The sequence below is a fragment of the Pygocentrus nattereri genome, chromosome 5 (assembly GCF_015220715.1).
Source record: "Pygocentrus nattereri isolate fPygNat1 chromosome 5, fPygNat1.pri, whole genome shotgun sequence".
In the NCBI taxonomy this organism is placed as follows: Eukaryota; Metazoa; Chordata; class Actinopteri; order Characiformes; family Serrasalmidae; genus Pygocentrus; species Pygocentrus nattereri.
In genome coordinates this window covers 46,633,420-46,648,419 of record NC_051215.1, presented here as the reverse complement: position 1 = coordinate 46,648,419, position 15,000 = coordinate 46,633,420, and the positions used below count along the sequence as shown (strand labels likewise).

At 42.0% G+C, this 15,000-nt stretch overlaps 2 protein-coding genes and 1 long non-coding RNA gene across 4 annotated transcripts in view; 2 read left to right on the top strand and 1 right to left on the bottom strand.

Annotated features, from left to right (window-relative positions):
* Positions 1 to 4,773, top strand: part of galnt2 (UDP-N-acetyl-alpha-D-galactosamine:polypeptide N-acetylgalactosaminyltransferase 2) — a 119,507-nt gene extending 114,734 nt beyond the window's left edge. Inside the window, exons 11-16 of one of the 2 annotated variants that reach the window (XM_017710143.2) lie at positions 1 to 99; positions 930 to 1,022; positions 1,175 to 1,258; positions 1,468 to 1,612; positions 2,143 to 2,262; positions 3,641 to 4,773. The exon at positions 1 to 99 is cut by the window's left edge and continues 28 nt beyond it. In XM_017710143.2, the coding sequence (XP_017565632.1) occupies positions 1 to 99; positions 930 to 1,022; positions 1,175 to 1,258; positions 1,468 to 1,612; positions 2,143 to 2,262; positions 3,641 to 3,796 (697 nt within the window). In that variant the 3' untranslated portion in view covers positions 3,797 to 4,773. The remainder of the gene's footprint in view (positions 100 to 929; positions 1,023 to 1,174; positions 1,259 to 1,467; positions 1,613 to 2,142; positions 2,263 to 3,640) is intronic. The other variant, XM_017710144.2, reaches the window with a different exon arrangement.
* A 26-nt stretch (positions 4,774 to 4,799) lies between these two features.
* Positions 4,800 to 6,609, top strand: LOC108434758. Its single transcript, XR_001858393.2, has 2 exons — positions 4,800 to 5,369; positions 5,652 to 6,609. It is a non-coding gene; the product is annotated as an uncharacterized LOC108434758 (long non-coding RNA).
* A 1,982-nt stretch (positions 6,610 to 8,591) lies between these two features.
* pgbd5 (piggyBac transposable element derived 5) overlaps positions 8,592 to 15,000 on the bottom strand; it is a 40,271-nt gene continuing 33,862 nt past the window's right edge. The window contains exons 6-7 of the mRNA XM_017710142.2: positions 12,759 to 12,864; positions 8,592 to 11,812 (exon numbers count right to left, since the gene is read on the bottom strand). Coding sequence (XP_017565631.1) covers positions 11,617 to 11,812; positions 12,759 to 12,864 — 302 coding nt within the window. The 3' untranslated portion in view covers positions 8,592 to 11,616. The remainder of the gene's footprint in view (positions 11,813 to 12,758; positions 12,865 to 15,000) is intronic.

The following is a 15,000-nucleotide window of genomic DNA, read 5'->3' as shown; positions in this document are numbered from 1 at the left end:
GGGCAGTCTAGAGATCATTCCCTGCAGTCGAGTGGGACACGTCTTCAGGAAGCAGCATCCGTACACCTTTCCTGGAGGCAGCGGCACCGTGTTTGCCAGGTACCTGCTGAAACGGAGTTAAAACTTTCAGTACAATCAAGTATTTCTCACTTCTGGTCCTAGGGTACCATAGTCCTGCGTAGTTTATTAACTAGTTGCTTATTAATCAGTTAATGAACCGATGCCCCGATGAATCAGGTTAATTGTAGCAAGGAGAGCACTAAACAGTGCACGGCAAGTACCAGGATTGAGAAGCACTGCTGCAATTCAAAACTAGTTGTTTTAAGTAAACCTATGCAGTATTTCATGTGTTCTTATGAAAGACCTAAGCTTTCAAGTCCTTTAAAGTGAAACAGGCAAAGAGGGGTCACAAATCTAAGCCATATATATGTAAATTGATTGTTCAGTGGTGCTGAGATTTTATCAAACAAAATGGTTCCTAGATTGCAGCATGGCTCAGCTGATGTGCTCCACCCAGTGGCCGGAAGTGGAAGGTGGATCTGAACACTAAACTCCTCCAACTAATGTGCACATATGCACAGCCTCAGTATCTCACTGTGTTTGTGTTCTTTAGAGATCAGAGGTCTCATTCCACGTATGGCAGGATGCAAAGACAGTGGACTGGCTGTAGTCCTGTGTCTGTTAAATCCTCAGGATTATGCTAAACATGATGGTGCAGGAAAGAGAAACAGAACCCATTGGTCTTTATCATTAATCTGGCATTCTAGCCCTTTCCCTTCGAATAAATCAAGTTTACAGCTTCACTTCGCTAAAACTGGCTGTTAGAGCAAAGTTAGTAGAGCAAATCGCCAACATGCAATTAAGGCCTGTCAAGAAACAACAGCTTGACCTCTTTGCCCTGCTGGTGGGTGTCCATCTGTCCCCTGCAGGAACACTAGGCGAGCAGCAGAAGTCTGGATGGATGATTTCAAGAATTTTTACTATGCCGCTGTGCCTTCTGCGCGGAACGTGCCCTACGGAAAGTAAGTATGACCCTGTTTCTGATTGCCGTCAGATTTCAGGCCAAACAGAATGCTCTGGTTAAAGGTTAAGAATGTTCTTTTCTTTTGTTGCTGTTCTTTTCAGTCACTTTACTTTGAATGGTCTGATTTTAAAACTTGTTCTTGCCCGCCAGTATTCAGAGCAGGCTTGAAATGAAGAAGAGGTTGGGCTGCAAGCCGTTCAAGTGGTACCTGGAGAATGTCTACCCAGAGCTCCGGTGAGATCTGAGGACGTTCTCTTTACTGTGCATGCTGTGCAAGTTCAACAAATCTACCACCTGACCTACAAAGCAGGGTTACAAGCATCTGTACATGTTGTGTCTCTTTGGGCACTGCAGTCATTTTGTATGATGTAAAGAAATCAGTCTAGGCAATACAGGACCTGGGATGTATGTTCTCTTTCTTCTGTTGTTTGTCACTTGTTCAGGGTCCCTGACCACCAGGACATTGCCTTTGGAGCTCTGCAGCAGGGCGGGAACTGTCTAGACACATTGGGGCACTTTGCTGATGGTGTGGTGGGGGTCTACGAGTGCCACAACGCAGGAGGCAACCAGGTATCATTCAGGGCGCAGGTACAGTACTGTACAGATTCAGGCATCAGGAGTGCACTGGGTGAGCACATGGCTGGCGGTGGGGTTTAAGGATCCACTCACACTCAGAGGGGATATGGGACAATATTGAAGCAAATTCAATTTGTACTGATGTAGTTTACATTGTATGTTCCACATGGGATACAGGAACTATATCCACAGTTTAGCTAATATACTGTAAATACTCAATATTAATAGTCCTGTTCTTATCCACCTCAGGCTAATGGAATAACAAAATCTGCTAATAGACACAGCCATGAAGCATAGTAATGTTGAGTGTAATGCCTGTGCCATAACACCGATTTCAACATCCAGGCCACAGCTTTGCAATTAAGGATGTATGTGAAAATTTGTGGGAAAGTACACAAATACATTTTTACTGTATGCAAATTGGCCAAATACCAACGAATGACATCACACAGATTCCTAGTAAAACCGATTCAACTCCAGTAGTGCTCTGCTCTTAATTTGAAAGGTTGTAATTGTCTCCTCCTGCTGCTTCATTTCCTCAGGAATGGGCGTTAACTAAAGACAAGTCTGTGAAGCACATGGACCTGTGCCTGACTGTGGTGGACCGCACGGCGGGTTCCCAGATCAAACTGCAGGGCTGCAGGGAAAACGACAGCAGACAGGTCAGTGAAGTGACCCGGCCTGGCCACGCTCTGTTCAGCTGCCAGGACTTTGTCTGCCTCGGCTGCATCTGGTAGAATTTCAGTTGAGAGTTGAGTAGATTGCTGGTGCACAGCACAAACAAAAGGAAGAAGGCAAGCATCTCATTTAGCCCCAGAAGGGAAAATCAATGACTACCAGTATTTGAAGCATCTCTCTCCAAAATGTAATGATGAAGGCTGAGCCCAGCTCAAAATAGTGATAGTAATAATAGAATATTCTGGGACATAAATTCATCTGAAATCAGATTTATTTATTGGGTTCATGGTAACTAACAAAATAAGGAGCATGAAATATATTTTGATAAGCGGTTTTATTTTAAACATACTTTTATAATCTAATGAGCACTTGAACATGGTATGGCAATTGGCTAGTTTGTGTTTGTGTTTGAAGAAACTTGAAAATATCTTCATAAAAGTAAAAAATGGATATTTCGTGCTGAGCTCTGGGCTTATATCATTTGAACTGGATTTTGTCTCTAGGTTAATCTGAACACACAATGGTGTGGGGCAGTCGTGGGCTGGTGGTTAGGGAACCGGCCCCGTGACCGGAAGGTCACCGGTTTGATCCCCAGAGCCGACAGCACATGACTGAGGTGTCCTTGAGCAAAACACCCAACCCCCAACTGCTCCCCGGGCGCTGCGGATTGGGCTGCCCAAAGCTCTGGGCAAGTGTGCTCACTGCCCCCTAGTGTGTATGTGGTGTTTCACTTCATGGATGGGTTAAATGCGGAGGTGAAATTTCCCCGTTGTGGGACTAATAAGGGTCTCTTAATCTTACTGTTTCCACTTTTGAGTAGAGGCACAGACTTGAGAACATATGAGACACATCCGTTTTGAACTTGAAGTAGGAAGAAAAATGCTTTTTTAACAAACTGCTTCACTACTTGGATCAAAAAAAAATGTAAATCTATGAAAATACATACAACAAATTACAAATTATTCTCTTTCTGACTTGATATCTAGCCCTGTAGCTTCCTTTGACTAAAGTCCTAAGCATAATTGTATGTAATTGGATAAACCTGAGCACAGACCTCCTTATATATTCGTCAGATTTGCTACACTATTTTTTCAAGTGCTCTGTTTATTCCACTGAAATACTTTGCTGGGCCGTGGTCAGCCAGTTGACAATCCCTGCACCATGATGTGTAGTGGGCATATAGGTGGGCACTCTGTAGTGTTGGTGTTGGTTGGACCTGGGATTGCACAGAAAAGTACGACCCTAACAAATCAACAGAACTCTCAGCTTCTATGGTTCAACATGGAATTACTTGATACTTGATGTGTCATGAAGGTCTTGGTGAAGCTGATGACTCGTCCTCTGTTCATGTCTCCGTTACAGAAATGGGAGCAGATCGAGAATAACTCTAAGCTGCGGCACGTGGGCAGCAACCTGTGTCTGGACAGCCGAAGCGCTCGCAGCGGGGGTCTGACAGTGGAGGTGTGCAGCCCCTCCCTCACCCAGCAGTGGAAGTTCACGCTCAACCTGCAGCCCTAGTCTTGTCTTCCCCCTTTTCCCCCTACCCTATCCCTTCCCCAGGTCCCAGAGAAGCCCTCCCCTCCCCCCCGCCATCGGGGGTCAGCGCACTGCTGTCTGAGGAACACTGCCCCAAATGCAGTCTGCCTGCTCACGGCCCCCAGGGGCCATGGGGCCACGCTAACGGACGAGAAAAACAAACACAATGACTTTTTCCATCCAACTATATACCTCACCGTTTCATTTTTTGGTCCAGTTATTGGAAAGTGAATCTAAACTTTAATTTAAAAAAATAAAAAACAACAAAAAAGAGGTTTTCCTTCCTGTTTCTGACGCCAGCCAAAAGGATCTGATTTCGCTGTTTTTTTTCCTCCCTGATCTTTTTTTTTCATGTTTCATTTTTTTCCATCACTTTTTTTCCTTTAAACAAAGGTGACTTACTCTGCTGTTCTTTTCGTTTCACGTAACCAATATTGTCGAATGTAAGTGACTCCCCGAGGCTCCCTGCCCGCGCCGTGTCTGGAATTCTAATGAAGACCGTTTCAGCTCAGCTTTCTTTGCTTTTTGTCTCTTCAGCAGGGATGAGGGAGAACATGTGTGTGCTGTACGTGTGCACTTTCACGCACACACAAGACTGTGGAGTGTCTCCAGGCCTCGTTTTTTTTTTGTTTTGTTTTTTTTTTTTAACTGTCTGTTGTACACAATATACAGTATCTACACAAAAAAATCCAGGCCAGATTTTAGTTTTAATGCGTTTTTTTTTCTATAGTTTCTTTCACATTTTCATTCTGTCCGTCTTGCGTCTTGAAGGTGCAATGTGTAAAGATTTTAACTGCTTCCTCTTTGGGGTTCTACAGCGTTTCGGAGGGGAACTGAGGTGTGGAACAGGGTGCTGCTGCTGGACCCCACACCTTGTAGCACTGGCTGCTACTATTCAGCATCTGCCCCCCCTCCTTTGCTAACAGTTTTTCTGGTCGTCATTCACCCCCAACCACCACCACCCCCCCCCCCCCCCCCCCCCCAACATCATGTAATCAGAACATTTTCCTGTCATTGAGATATTCTAGTTCTAGCGATTCTTTATAGTTTTTGATAATTGCATTATGTGGAATAATCAAGTTGACATGGTAACTGTAACAGTTTTCTTATGAAAATGTTTTTCCCCCAACTCCTTTGTCAGTGTCCGGGGGGTGTAACATCATAACCTCCTGCAGAAGCATTAATGTGTTGGTCATATGATACAACAGAATTTCGGTGACAGGAAAGTTTTCTTGTTGCTTGCACAAACTCGTTTATTCTTACATTACAGTCCTTAAAATTATTGTATTGATTCTGATCATGAGCTTCCTAGAGCAAGGCGGTGTCGGACGTGTTTAATTTTGTGTGTATTGCACATTGTGTTGTTACTTGATAATTTCTTGTTAACCTAGTTTAATTGTTGAGCGATCTTGGGTGACTACATCCATAGCCTTTGACTATATCCATGCTACTGTAAACCGAATGGGCGACTGACCAGCTCTCAGCATGTGCGTCTGGGCTAGGAGCCGCTGTTACTCAACTGGACTTGGAAATCATCTGTCCGTCTCTGTCACAGGTGTGAATCTCACAATCATGTTGCCATGTTTTCCTCCTCTAGAAGACTCTTTTTCAGCTTGTTCATAGCTTTGACTATGGTACTTCACATGATGCTGTGATGCTAATTAGTTCTTGGGAAGCAGATGTCTTTTGTTTCACGTTTTCCGAGTCAGGATAGCCCTGTAGCATTCTGTAATTTATTCTAGACTAGACACAATGAGTCTGACATACTGTAATCACCATGTTCATGTTAGTCTTGCCTATGTTTTGTCTCCACTACACGCCCTGTGTGTTCTTCCAGATACAGGGGATCACAGGTCCTTGGACATGAAATTGAGGACACTGAAAACACAAGTGCTGCGTTTAGCTTGCAGATGTTAGCGGGCAGTGGCTGTCTGCAGAAGCTCTAGGTTGAGATCGATCAAGATGTGGAATCAAGAAAACCTGCCTGGGTTTCTTTCCAAGTGAAATGACTTGCTGTAGTGACGTATTGCGAGATGCTGACCTCTCTCAGCCTAACGGTGCCAAGAGCAGCAGTTCAGAAATGGCAAAAGAGAAGATGTACTCGTATTGAACTTTGCCATTGACCTTGAAGTCACCTTTCGCCAGTTAAAATGGAGAAGCCAGTGAACTACAATTGCCTATAATCATTTTGTCATCACAATGCCAACATTTGTGCAATGACAAACCGAGTGTTTTGTATGCTATGAGAGGAAACCTTCATTGGATTTCATGGAGTTGGGCCAAATTCTGAGAAATACTTTGATGACGACGACGACGACGACGATGACTAATCTCTGATTTGGACGAAGTGTTTACATAGCACAGTGTGCCAAAGTTATTTACTGTTGGTTCATTTGTCTCAGCATAGTTCAAGGATAGGACAGTGTCATTGACTGATGTGATGAAGGACATGCAACCCCACCAAGTCCCCTCCCCCATTTACTTAGGCATAATGATTTTGGGTGGGTTTTTTTTTCTTTTTTTTCTTATTTTTGGTTCCTCCAAGTCGAGTCTTGACATTGCAAATAACGTCAAGGGAGACGTCATGGGGTCAACAGTTGTACAAGTGTATATGTATGTATATACAAAATGTATGTCCATGCATGTACATATATACACATACAGTTGCAGTTAATAGTGATTTGGTCAACTGTACAGCGCTTGTATTTGTTCATTGTTTTATAGATATGGCAAAAGGTTTACTTTGAATGAGGAAAAAAATTAACTTAAATAAAACTTTATATATATAAAATCGACAGTGTTTCCTGTAATTAATCCACATTTAAAGGTATGATAAATGCCCATGAGTGAACTTAAGTATTACTTGGTGACTTTAGGTTTTTTGGTAACACTTTATTTGGAGTGCTTCTTTGTAGATGATTAATAAACTCAACAGATTTCCAGTAACACATCAACAACATATCAGTGCAGCCCCTGAATACAATGAAGTAAATATCAGACGTACTGTTTATACATTATTTACATTTAATTAGATGTATTATTAATGTTACTTCCATAACGCAAACCCTAACCTTACTCAACCTTACCCTAAACCTAACCCTGAGCCTCGTATGACGTTTCTTTTCTTTTTGGATTGCTGCCTGTTGAGCACTTTTAAAGATCTGTTTTGCTGATGGGAAAAGAAAAAGTGCTGTTGAGGGGAAGAAAATGAAAATGTAGTGTTTACATGTAAAATATCTGCATTGTTCACTGTTCTGCGCAAATACTAGCAGTAACTGATATTTTTGTTGTTTGTTTATTTATTTATTTTAATCTATAACACCAAGACAATACCCTGGTCAAATTGCATGCTCTTTTTTTTGGTGAAAATGGCACACCCTCTACAGAGAGCACATATTTTGCATGTTTTAGTGCACTGTCTCTGTTCATTTGCTGAATTTTAATACACAGGTACGCAACTCTGGCCCTGAAGGGCCTGTGGCCAGCATTTGGTGACGTACCTCCTCCGACACACCAGATTCCATCTATCTGTTAATTGCCAGGTTAAGTCTCAATTTAGAGGAAACCTTCAACCTCTGGTGAACACCAGCCCTCCAGGACAGGAGCTGCGTGCATCAAGTTAATCATAAGTTGAAAAAAGGAAGCATAAAACATAAAATGTGGTGTAACTTCTGATTAGCCAACATTTCGTTTATTTACGTTTCCGTAACGTTGAATTCAACAAATAAATAGTAACCGTGCATTAAAATGAGCAGAAGTGTGTTCCCTGCAGAGGACGAATTAACTTGTGTTCACTTAGAAAATCAACGATGTCCTTTTACCAGTACCCAAACTTTTGCCTACAGCTCTATCAGTGGATCCTTCCTCTGCATTGTTGTGGCGTTGCTGAGTGCCATGTTCCCCCTGCTGGACAAAACCTCCTCTGGGCATCAATAACCTGGCTCTTATTCACTGGAAAGCAAAGGGTGATGAAAGAGAGATAATACGACATCAGCAATGAACCTCTCACAGGTCATAACCACCTCTCATTTCTCCCCTCATTTCAACCAGAAATTTAATTTGAAACATGTTGCCAGATATTATTACATAATAATAACAAGGAAGATTCTACTATCTTTTATTGGTATTAAAACAGTGTATTTTATAATCCATTAGGCTGTTTCTCTTTTTTTTTTTTTTTTTTTTTAAGATTCATTTTGCAACGAAAATTGAGTTCTTTCATTATAGTTTGACCCAGTGGTTTGAATGTGATACACAATGATGTGGGATGCCTGTCATATTGGCAGATAACTGCTTAGCATTGGACAGATATTTCAAACCGATATGTACTGACCGGAGTGCTTAGGCAGTAAATGATCTGCGTTTTATTAATTTTACTGCATTTCTAACCCTGTAAAAATCTATTTTAGATTTCTCAGTAATGCTAATTCAGGTGCATCTTTCTATCGTTTATAAATATTTATGTACTGGTATCAGCAGATATGCACACGAAAAATATCAGATACTGACATCAGCCCAGTTTCCCATATCACTGCTTGGTCTCCATTTTTGGTACAGCTGCTCGACTCCGAACTAGTGTGAAGAGAAACTGAACATGGGAAACCAAAGCTACGAAGCTCTTGGCTGTATTGTGCATATCCCTGAACCAACGAGTGGGATGTAGGTCACTAAGATATGACTGGGTGAGATGCAGGCATGTCACCGGACTTCAGAATTCACCCCTTTCTCCCAGCAAAGCTGGTCTCTCGTGAGAGCAAATAACAGATTCACACAGTGGTCACTTTTAACGCAACGGTGTTTTTTAAAAAAAATCATGAACATTTATTAGTGTGCAAAGTGATGCAAACTTACACTGACAGGAAAAGAGAGAAAGGACGAAGCAAGAAGGTCAGTGTGGTGGTCAGACAGGTGGTGCAGTCACTGAGAGGGTGAAGATAACGTTACAGGTAACATCAGCACACAAGCAGACAGATACACTCGTACGGGTTACTCATCAACACTCACGTTTGAAAGACGAAGGAAAGGACACTGAAGTCTTAACAGCAAGAAAACGTTACATTCACAACATTCATACATCACTGTGTAAGTTCATAGATACAGATCTGTACAAGAGTAAGTTCCTGTTGTGTTAAGCGGTTATTTTTTTGACAAATTTTGGTCCGATATAAATGACCAGGTCATAAGCAACTCTGATTTTCTTTCCCCCCTCTCACATAAAGATGCTCACTAGCTTGCTAGTCACCAGCCTGAGAGAAGGTTTTTTTTTTTAGGCTGCTGATGTGCAGCAACAGTACAGATCAGTTTCTCATTTGTTTTGCAAATACTAAGTTTTCTAAGTCATCCCTTTTTTTATTTCCTTCTTTTTAAAAGCACCCAAACCAGTGTCTACGTTCCTTCTCCTACAATATAACATCTAGTGCACTACAGTACATCGTCGTAGTTACAAAACCCTGAGGTTGCCCAGGACAAAGTCCTCACGAGGAGAGGAGAAGAGAGGAGAGTCACACCACAGAAGTCAGACTAGTCCCAATCTCCTACCACTGAAGTCCGTTTTCTCTCTCATGCTTCGTACACACCCGACAAGAGGCAATTCCATCCAAACCGCAGACGGGAAGTGTGGTAGTGACCCCAGTACAGTTGCTCTGGAAAACGTTACAGTTTTGCAAATCATCCATTGCATCACTAGTTGAGAAGCAGGAGTGGCAGTCGTCACCGTTTAGATAAGATTACTGAAAATGCAGTCGGTTAGTACAAAAAACATCGATATGAAGTGGAAGCTACACTGAACCCAATACGTAACAATAATAAATAAAACAGAACAGAAATGTACACGACATAATCACAGATCATTAATGAAGCATTACTCAGTTCCATCAAAAGTATATCTCAAAAAAGACATCTAGAAAAGGATAAACATTTCTCTCGATTCCCGACAAAAGATACAAGTACAAAATAGGCCAAATATACCGTATAACCTCTTAATGAAAATACTGCGCTTTTGTACAGACTGGACGTGAAGCTCTGAGAGTGCATGCACAAGCTTGAACTGTACCAGAACGGACTGAATAATAATGTGTGCTAATTATTTCCTATGCATGCTGTCGGTTTTCTCACCAAATGGCGATATTGGCCAGAAGAGCAGGAGTAGATGGGAATCTGCTGTCTGCTGAATCACCTTCAACTACTGAGTGCAAAGCAGATGAGAAGTGAGCACTCCGTATGGCTCGGGTCCAATTAGAGTCCAGTCGTAATGCGAAGTAAGTTCAAAGGTGATCGCTCTCACAATAACAACTAACAGTTGCTCTGAAAAACATAAATAAATACGTAAACAGCAGCTCATTTGCCATGCATCTACTTTTTTACTCATTTATGTGGAACCAAAATAGGCTTTCCGAGTGCATCCACTGATCACCAGTCATTTACACAGAAAGGTCAGTGGTCTATGTGGCCGTAGCACAGTGATATGGAGGCAGGGACGTGACTACCTGAGGGGACGAACCAAAGCTTAAACACTGGCTTCGCAGTAATTCTGAAGAGCCTAACAATGGCTTATCCAATATTCCTCTGATTTAGTTTCTTATGGCATTGCCACTGTGAAATGATGTCTACAGAAAGAAGCGAACTGCCTGTCACATTCCCGTCAGAACTCGAGGGCAGATTTCATCAGCGCTTAAACTGTGGGACGGAGCAGTTCACTGACCAGCTGAAGTGATTTATTATGCACGTCATTTAAAAAGACTGCTTTTCGTTGCCGTTTAGTATCCTCCACGTTGGTTTCTCTTTTTCCAATAAGCTGGAATAATAACTTCACTCAGCTGAAAGAGCACATTTACATTGACCCCCGACGCAAAACACGAGGATGTGTAATTCCGTTCTGTGGAGGAAAGAGAAGAAAGTCATTCTTCTCTGGCCTCAAATTCCGTGACGTGTAACGGACAACAGGAGAGGACATGGAAGATAAGAGACACGTCTGTCCACATGCCTCAGTCAGTGTGGTACGTTTGGTTAAATGTTTATTTTGGGGTTATGATGTCATTTTGGTATGTACTGTACATTTCCCTTGGAATCAAAAGTGCAAAAATACAAGGGGGGGAAAAGTGCATCGGTTTTGCCACAGATATTACAATTCAGTAGCCACTGGACAAAGTAAAGAGCCACTTTACTTAAAAAGTGGCAACTTTTTATAAATAAACAACGTTGCATCAGTAAGAGATCTTCATGAGAAACAATAGATATTTAACTATAATGAGTAAAACGACGAGATATTCGGGAAGACTGATGTTTCCCTTTCAACAAAATCTAGAGTCTAACTGATAAATGGCACTACGTTCTCCCTTTGCTGATTAGGATAATAATCGCTGTGAGTGGTTTTGCCCGTGCTGCATGTTAAGGTTGATATGCTGCTGACATACAGAGTTAATGCACAACACGTTTTACCTCAGGGTTCAAACTACAGACACTACGTCACTCTGGATATAAAAATCATTGCACATTTACAAGGGCACATCTTCATTTTCATCATGCAGCAGAAGGGAACACACAGACGGACGAATGGTTTATGTACAGGGCTCCAGGAGGAGGAGCCTTACTGAAGAAGGACTGCGTTGTTAAATATGAACCCAGGTTTAAATATAAATGTACCTTTTGGAAACCAGACTTGGCACAGGTTTCAGTGGGTCACAGACAGAAGGTGTTAATGTCATCATTGAGAGCCTAAAGTGCCGAAGCTCTGTAACTGTGAATAGTTGGCTGTGTTAACCAATACGTGTGTGTGTGTTTATGTTTGACAGCATTTGGTCACTTCACTGGGTAGGTGAGCAGTCGTCCAAGTCCAGAAGCTCCTTGACCAGCCTCTCTCCGAACTGAGCACGGCTGTAGCGTTTGCTGTGGTAGGCGTCAGACATCTTATAGAGGATGTAGGCATTGTTGATGGCGATGCTAATGGTCAGCCAGAACACCTGCTGCCACGTCTTATTGGGCTTGTGGAAAATGAAGTACCTGCATTCACAATTCAAAATACATTGTCCGTTTTAACCCCTTAAACTTCTTGGATGAGCATATAAAAATGCTTATTATTCAGTAATACATAGAAAGCAATACAAAATGATCGAGTTATTAGTAGGTTATAAGAGTAAATGTTCAAATTTATTATTCAGAAACAACTGAAACTAACACGCCTGTAATATAGTTAAAAGAGCGGGTCAAATAAAGTGTTGCCTACGTTCACATCCCCAAGCCTAGAGTTTAAAGGTTTAATACACCTCATATTCATCCATTTCAGCTACAGTCACTATCACTATAGGTTGATGCATTTTTGGGGATGCAGTATTGTCCAGAAGTACTGGCACCTTCGATAAAGACCATCAAAAAGGCTTTGAAAAAAAATCTTGCACTGTACAATACTGTGCAAAAAATCCATAACCATCATTTATTCAATTTGCAGTCAAAACGGTCATTAAAGTGTTTTTAGTGGTGTGCTGCGATGGACTGGCGACCTGTCCAGGGTGTATCCTGCCTTCTGCCCAATGACAGCTGGGATAGGCTCCAGTTTTTCAGAGCTTGATGTCAAACTGAATGAAACTTGGACAGTGTTCATAAAAAAAACCCACTCTATTCTTTCAGAATTCAGTGCATCTAAGAAATCGGAGCTCGGATTATACAGAATATGGACCTGCTGAACAGATAATTAGTTGCAAAGGTGCTGTTTGATTCTGTCACTCTCCATATTTTCTGGTAACCTTAGCTATAAATACGCAGCAGCCCAGCCCGCCTGGTTTCTCTCACGGCCCCCCCTCCAACCTCGAACATCACTTCAGATCCCCTCCCATTTTGAGCATTTTTGAGCCAGTAGTGGCGCTGCTGAAAGCTGTGGGGTGTAGTTTCTCTTTTTTGGAGGATGTTATTTGGCTGAGCTTAAAGAAGAGACGTAATGAACCCTGCTTACTTGCTGTATTTGTCATCATATTTGCAGATGTAGCTCAGGTGCGCTGCAAAAGCCTCCACAGCAAGGGGACACGGTATTTCTCCACTTTTCCTCTTGATGATCACTCCTAGAGCCAGAGCAGAAGCGTTAGCATGGCCTACATACACAGGATTTACATCGGACATGCAGCCAACAAGACACAGATCTCAGTCTTTCTTCTACTGAGCAGACTCTTTTAGTAAAAGGACCTGGTAAGTTACTGAGTAATTACAACAAAGTTTCAGCAACGCTTTGATTGCAGTTTGGCAAAATGAAACCACTGATTACTAATAAACTGACGCAGCTAGAATGACAGAGCTCTTTGCTATCAGATGTAAACCATTAACAGTCCTATAATGCTCTCTTTCTAAAAGGAGCTCCCATCTGTCGCATTAAGGAGCTTCCTGCATATTACACTGATATACACTCTTGTCACAAAGAGCAATGATGCGTGCAGACTGGAATAAAACAGGGCACCACAAACAGTGCAGTGAGACTGGGGAGAGGAAGAATGCGATGACAGTGGTTGCTCTTATGCAGCTTTGGTTAAACTGGCAGTTCAATGAAAAGTCTAATTTATAAAATCTTCCTTCCGTAGCCCAAAACTAGTCAGACCAAGTCACGTTCGATGTCCAAAACTGTCTCCTTATTCATGTTTAGCACTGCCACGAGGCTAATGAAACATACAATCATATACCTAAACCATCACACATTCGCCTCAAATAGCATCGAGTTGTTAAATATTCTTAACTAGACTTATTATGTGGTTTCTGACACAACAGCAGTAGCAGCCTTCTTAAAGCCTTTTTTTAAAAATAAATAATAAGCCACAGTGTCAGAAAAACCTCATACGCAAGTCAGTTTGAGATTACTAACAACTCAATCGGAGACAAATACACTCACCGGCCACTTTATTAGGTCCACCTCGCTAGTGAAAGGCTGGACCCCCTTTTGCCTCCAGAACTGCCTTCATTCTTCGTGGCACACTTTCAACAAGGTGTTGGAAACGTTCCTCAGAGATTCTGGTTGGTTATTTGAGTTCCTGTTGTCTTTCTATCATCTGGAACCAGTCTGCCCATTCTCCTCTGACCTCTCACATCAACCTGACCTCCTCCACACAACTGACCGCTCACTGGATGTTTCCTCTTTTTCGGACCGTTCTCTGTAAACCCTAGAGATGGTTGAGCGTGAAAATCCCAGCAGATCAGCAGTTTCTGAAATACTCAGACCAGCCCGTCTGGCACCAACAACCACGCCACGTTCAAAGCCCCTTAAATCCCCTTTCTTCCCCGTTCTGATGCTCAGTCTGCACTTCAGCAAGTTGTCTTGACCACCTCTACATGCCTAAATGTTGCAGCCGTGTGATTGGCTGATTAGCTATTTGTGTTAGCAAGCAACTGAACAGGTGTACCTAATAAAGTGGCCGATGAGGGTGACAAACTAGGCATGTAGTTAGATGCTACTGCTAATTTGTAGGCTTCCGTTACTGCTGATAGGGACCATATCCTGCATTTTTCTTGTATTTTATTTTTCACCTGAGGTCCACTTATAACACTTGTGTGGCCTCATGTATGAAAAACTGTCATTATAAATTTTGACATGACAGTTTTCCAACCTTAGGATTGAACATGCTGTTTTAGACATGAAATGTGCAAATTAATTCATTAATGAATTCATAAACATGCAAAAATAGGCTGCTGACCAGTTCATTGTAACCCCTTAGATGCCCACCAATGGCAAACTCTACTGGCGTTATTGGCTTTGAGCTCAGCAAAGTGGTCATAGTATCTGCTGAACAGCAACTTTCATCTGTCTGGGTGCAGCGGCACTGTGTTTAAACATGTGCATGTCCCAGTTTTTCATTATTAGCAGAAGTGTTCAGGGTACATTTTATTTTTGTAGTATGAGTAGAATTAATGCATTCTCCTATCAATTTCAGGATATTGGATTAAAAATCCAATCTAAACCCATTTTCACCTTTATTTTGCACTAGATGTGCAGGATATTTATAGAAAACCCATTCCGTCATTTCTTAGCGGCTGTCAATACAGTATCTGCCACACAAGTCCATCTACAAACTGTAATCTCTCAGCTGCACTTTAGCTCCATCCAGCAGCTTTTGCAAATTCTGCAAATTCCATGAAACCATTTAAGTGCTTCATAACCGCTCCAGTCAGAGAATTACAATTCCGTCCCTACACAGATATCACTCTATATAGTCTTC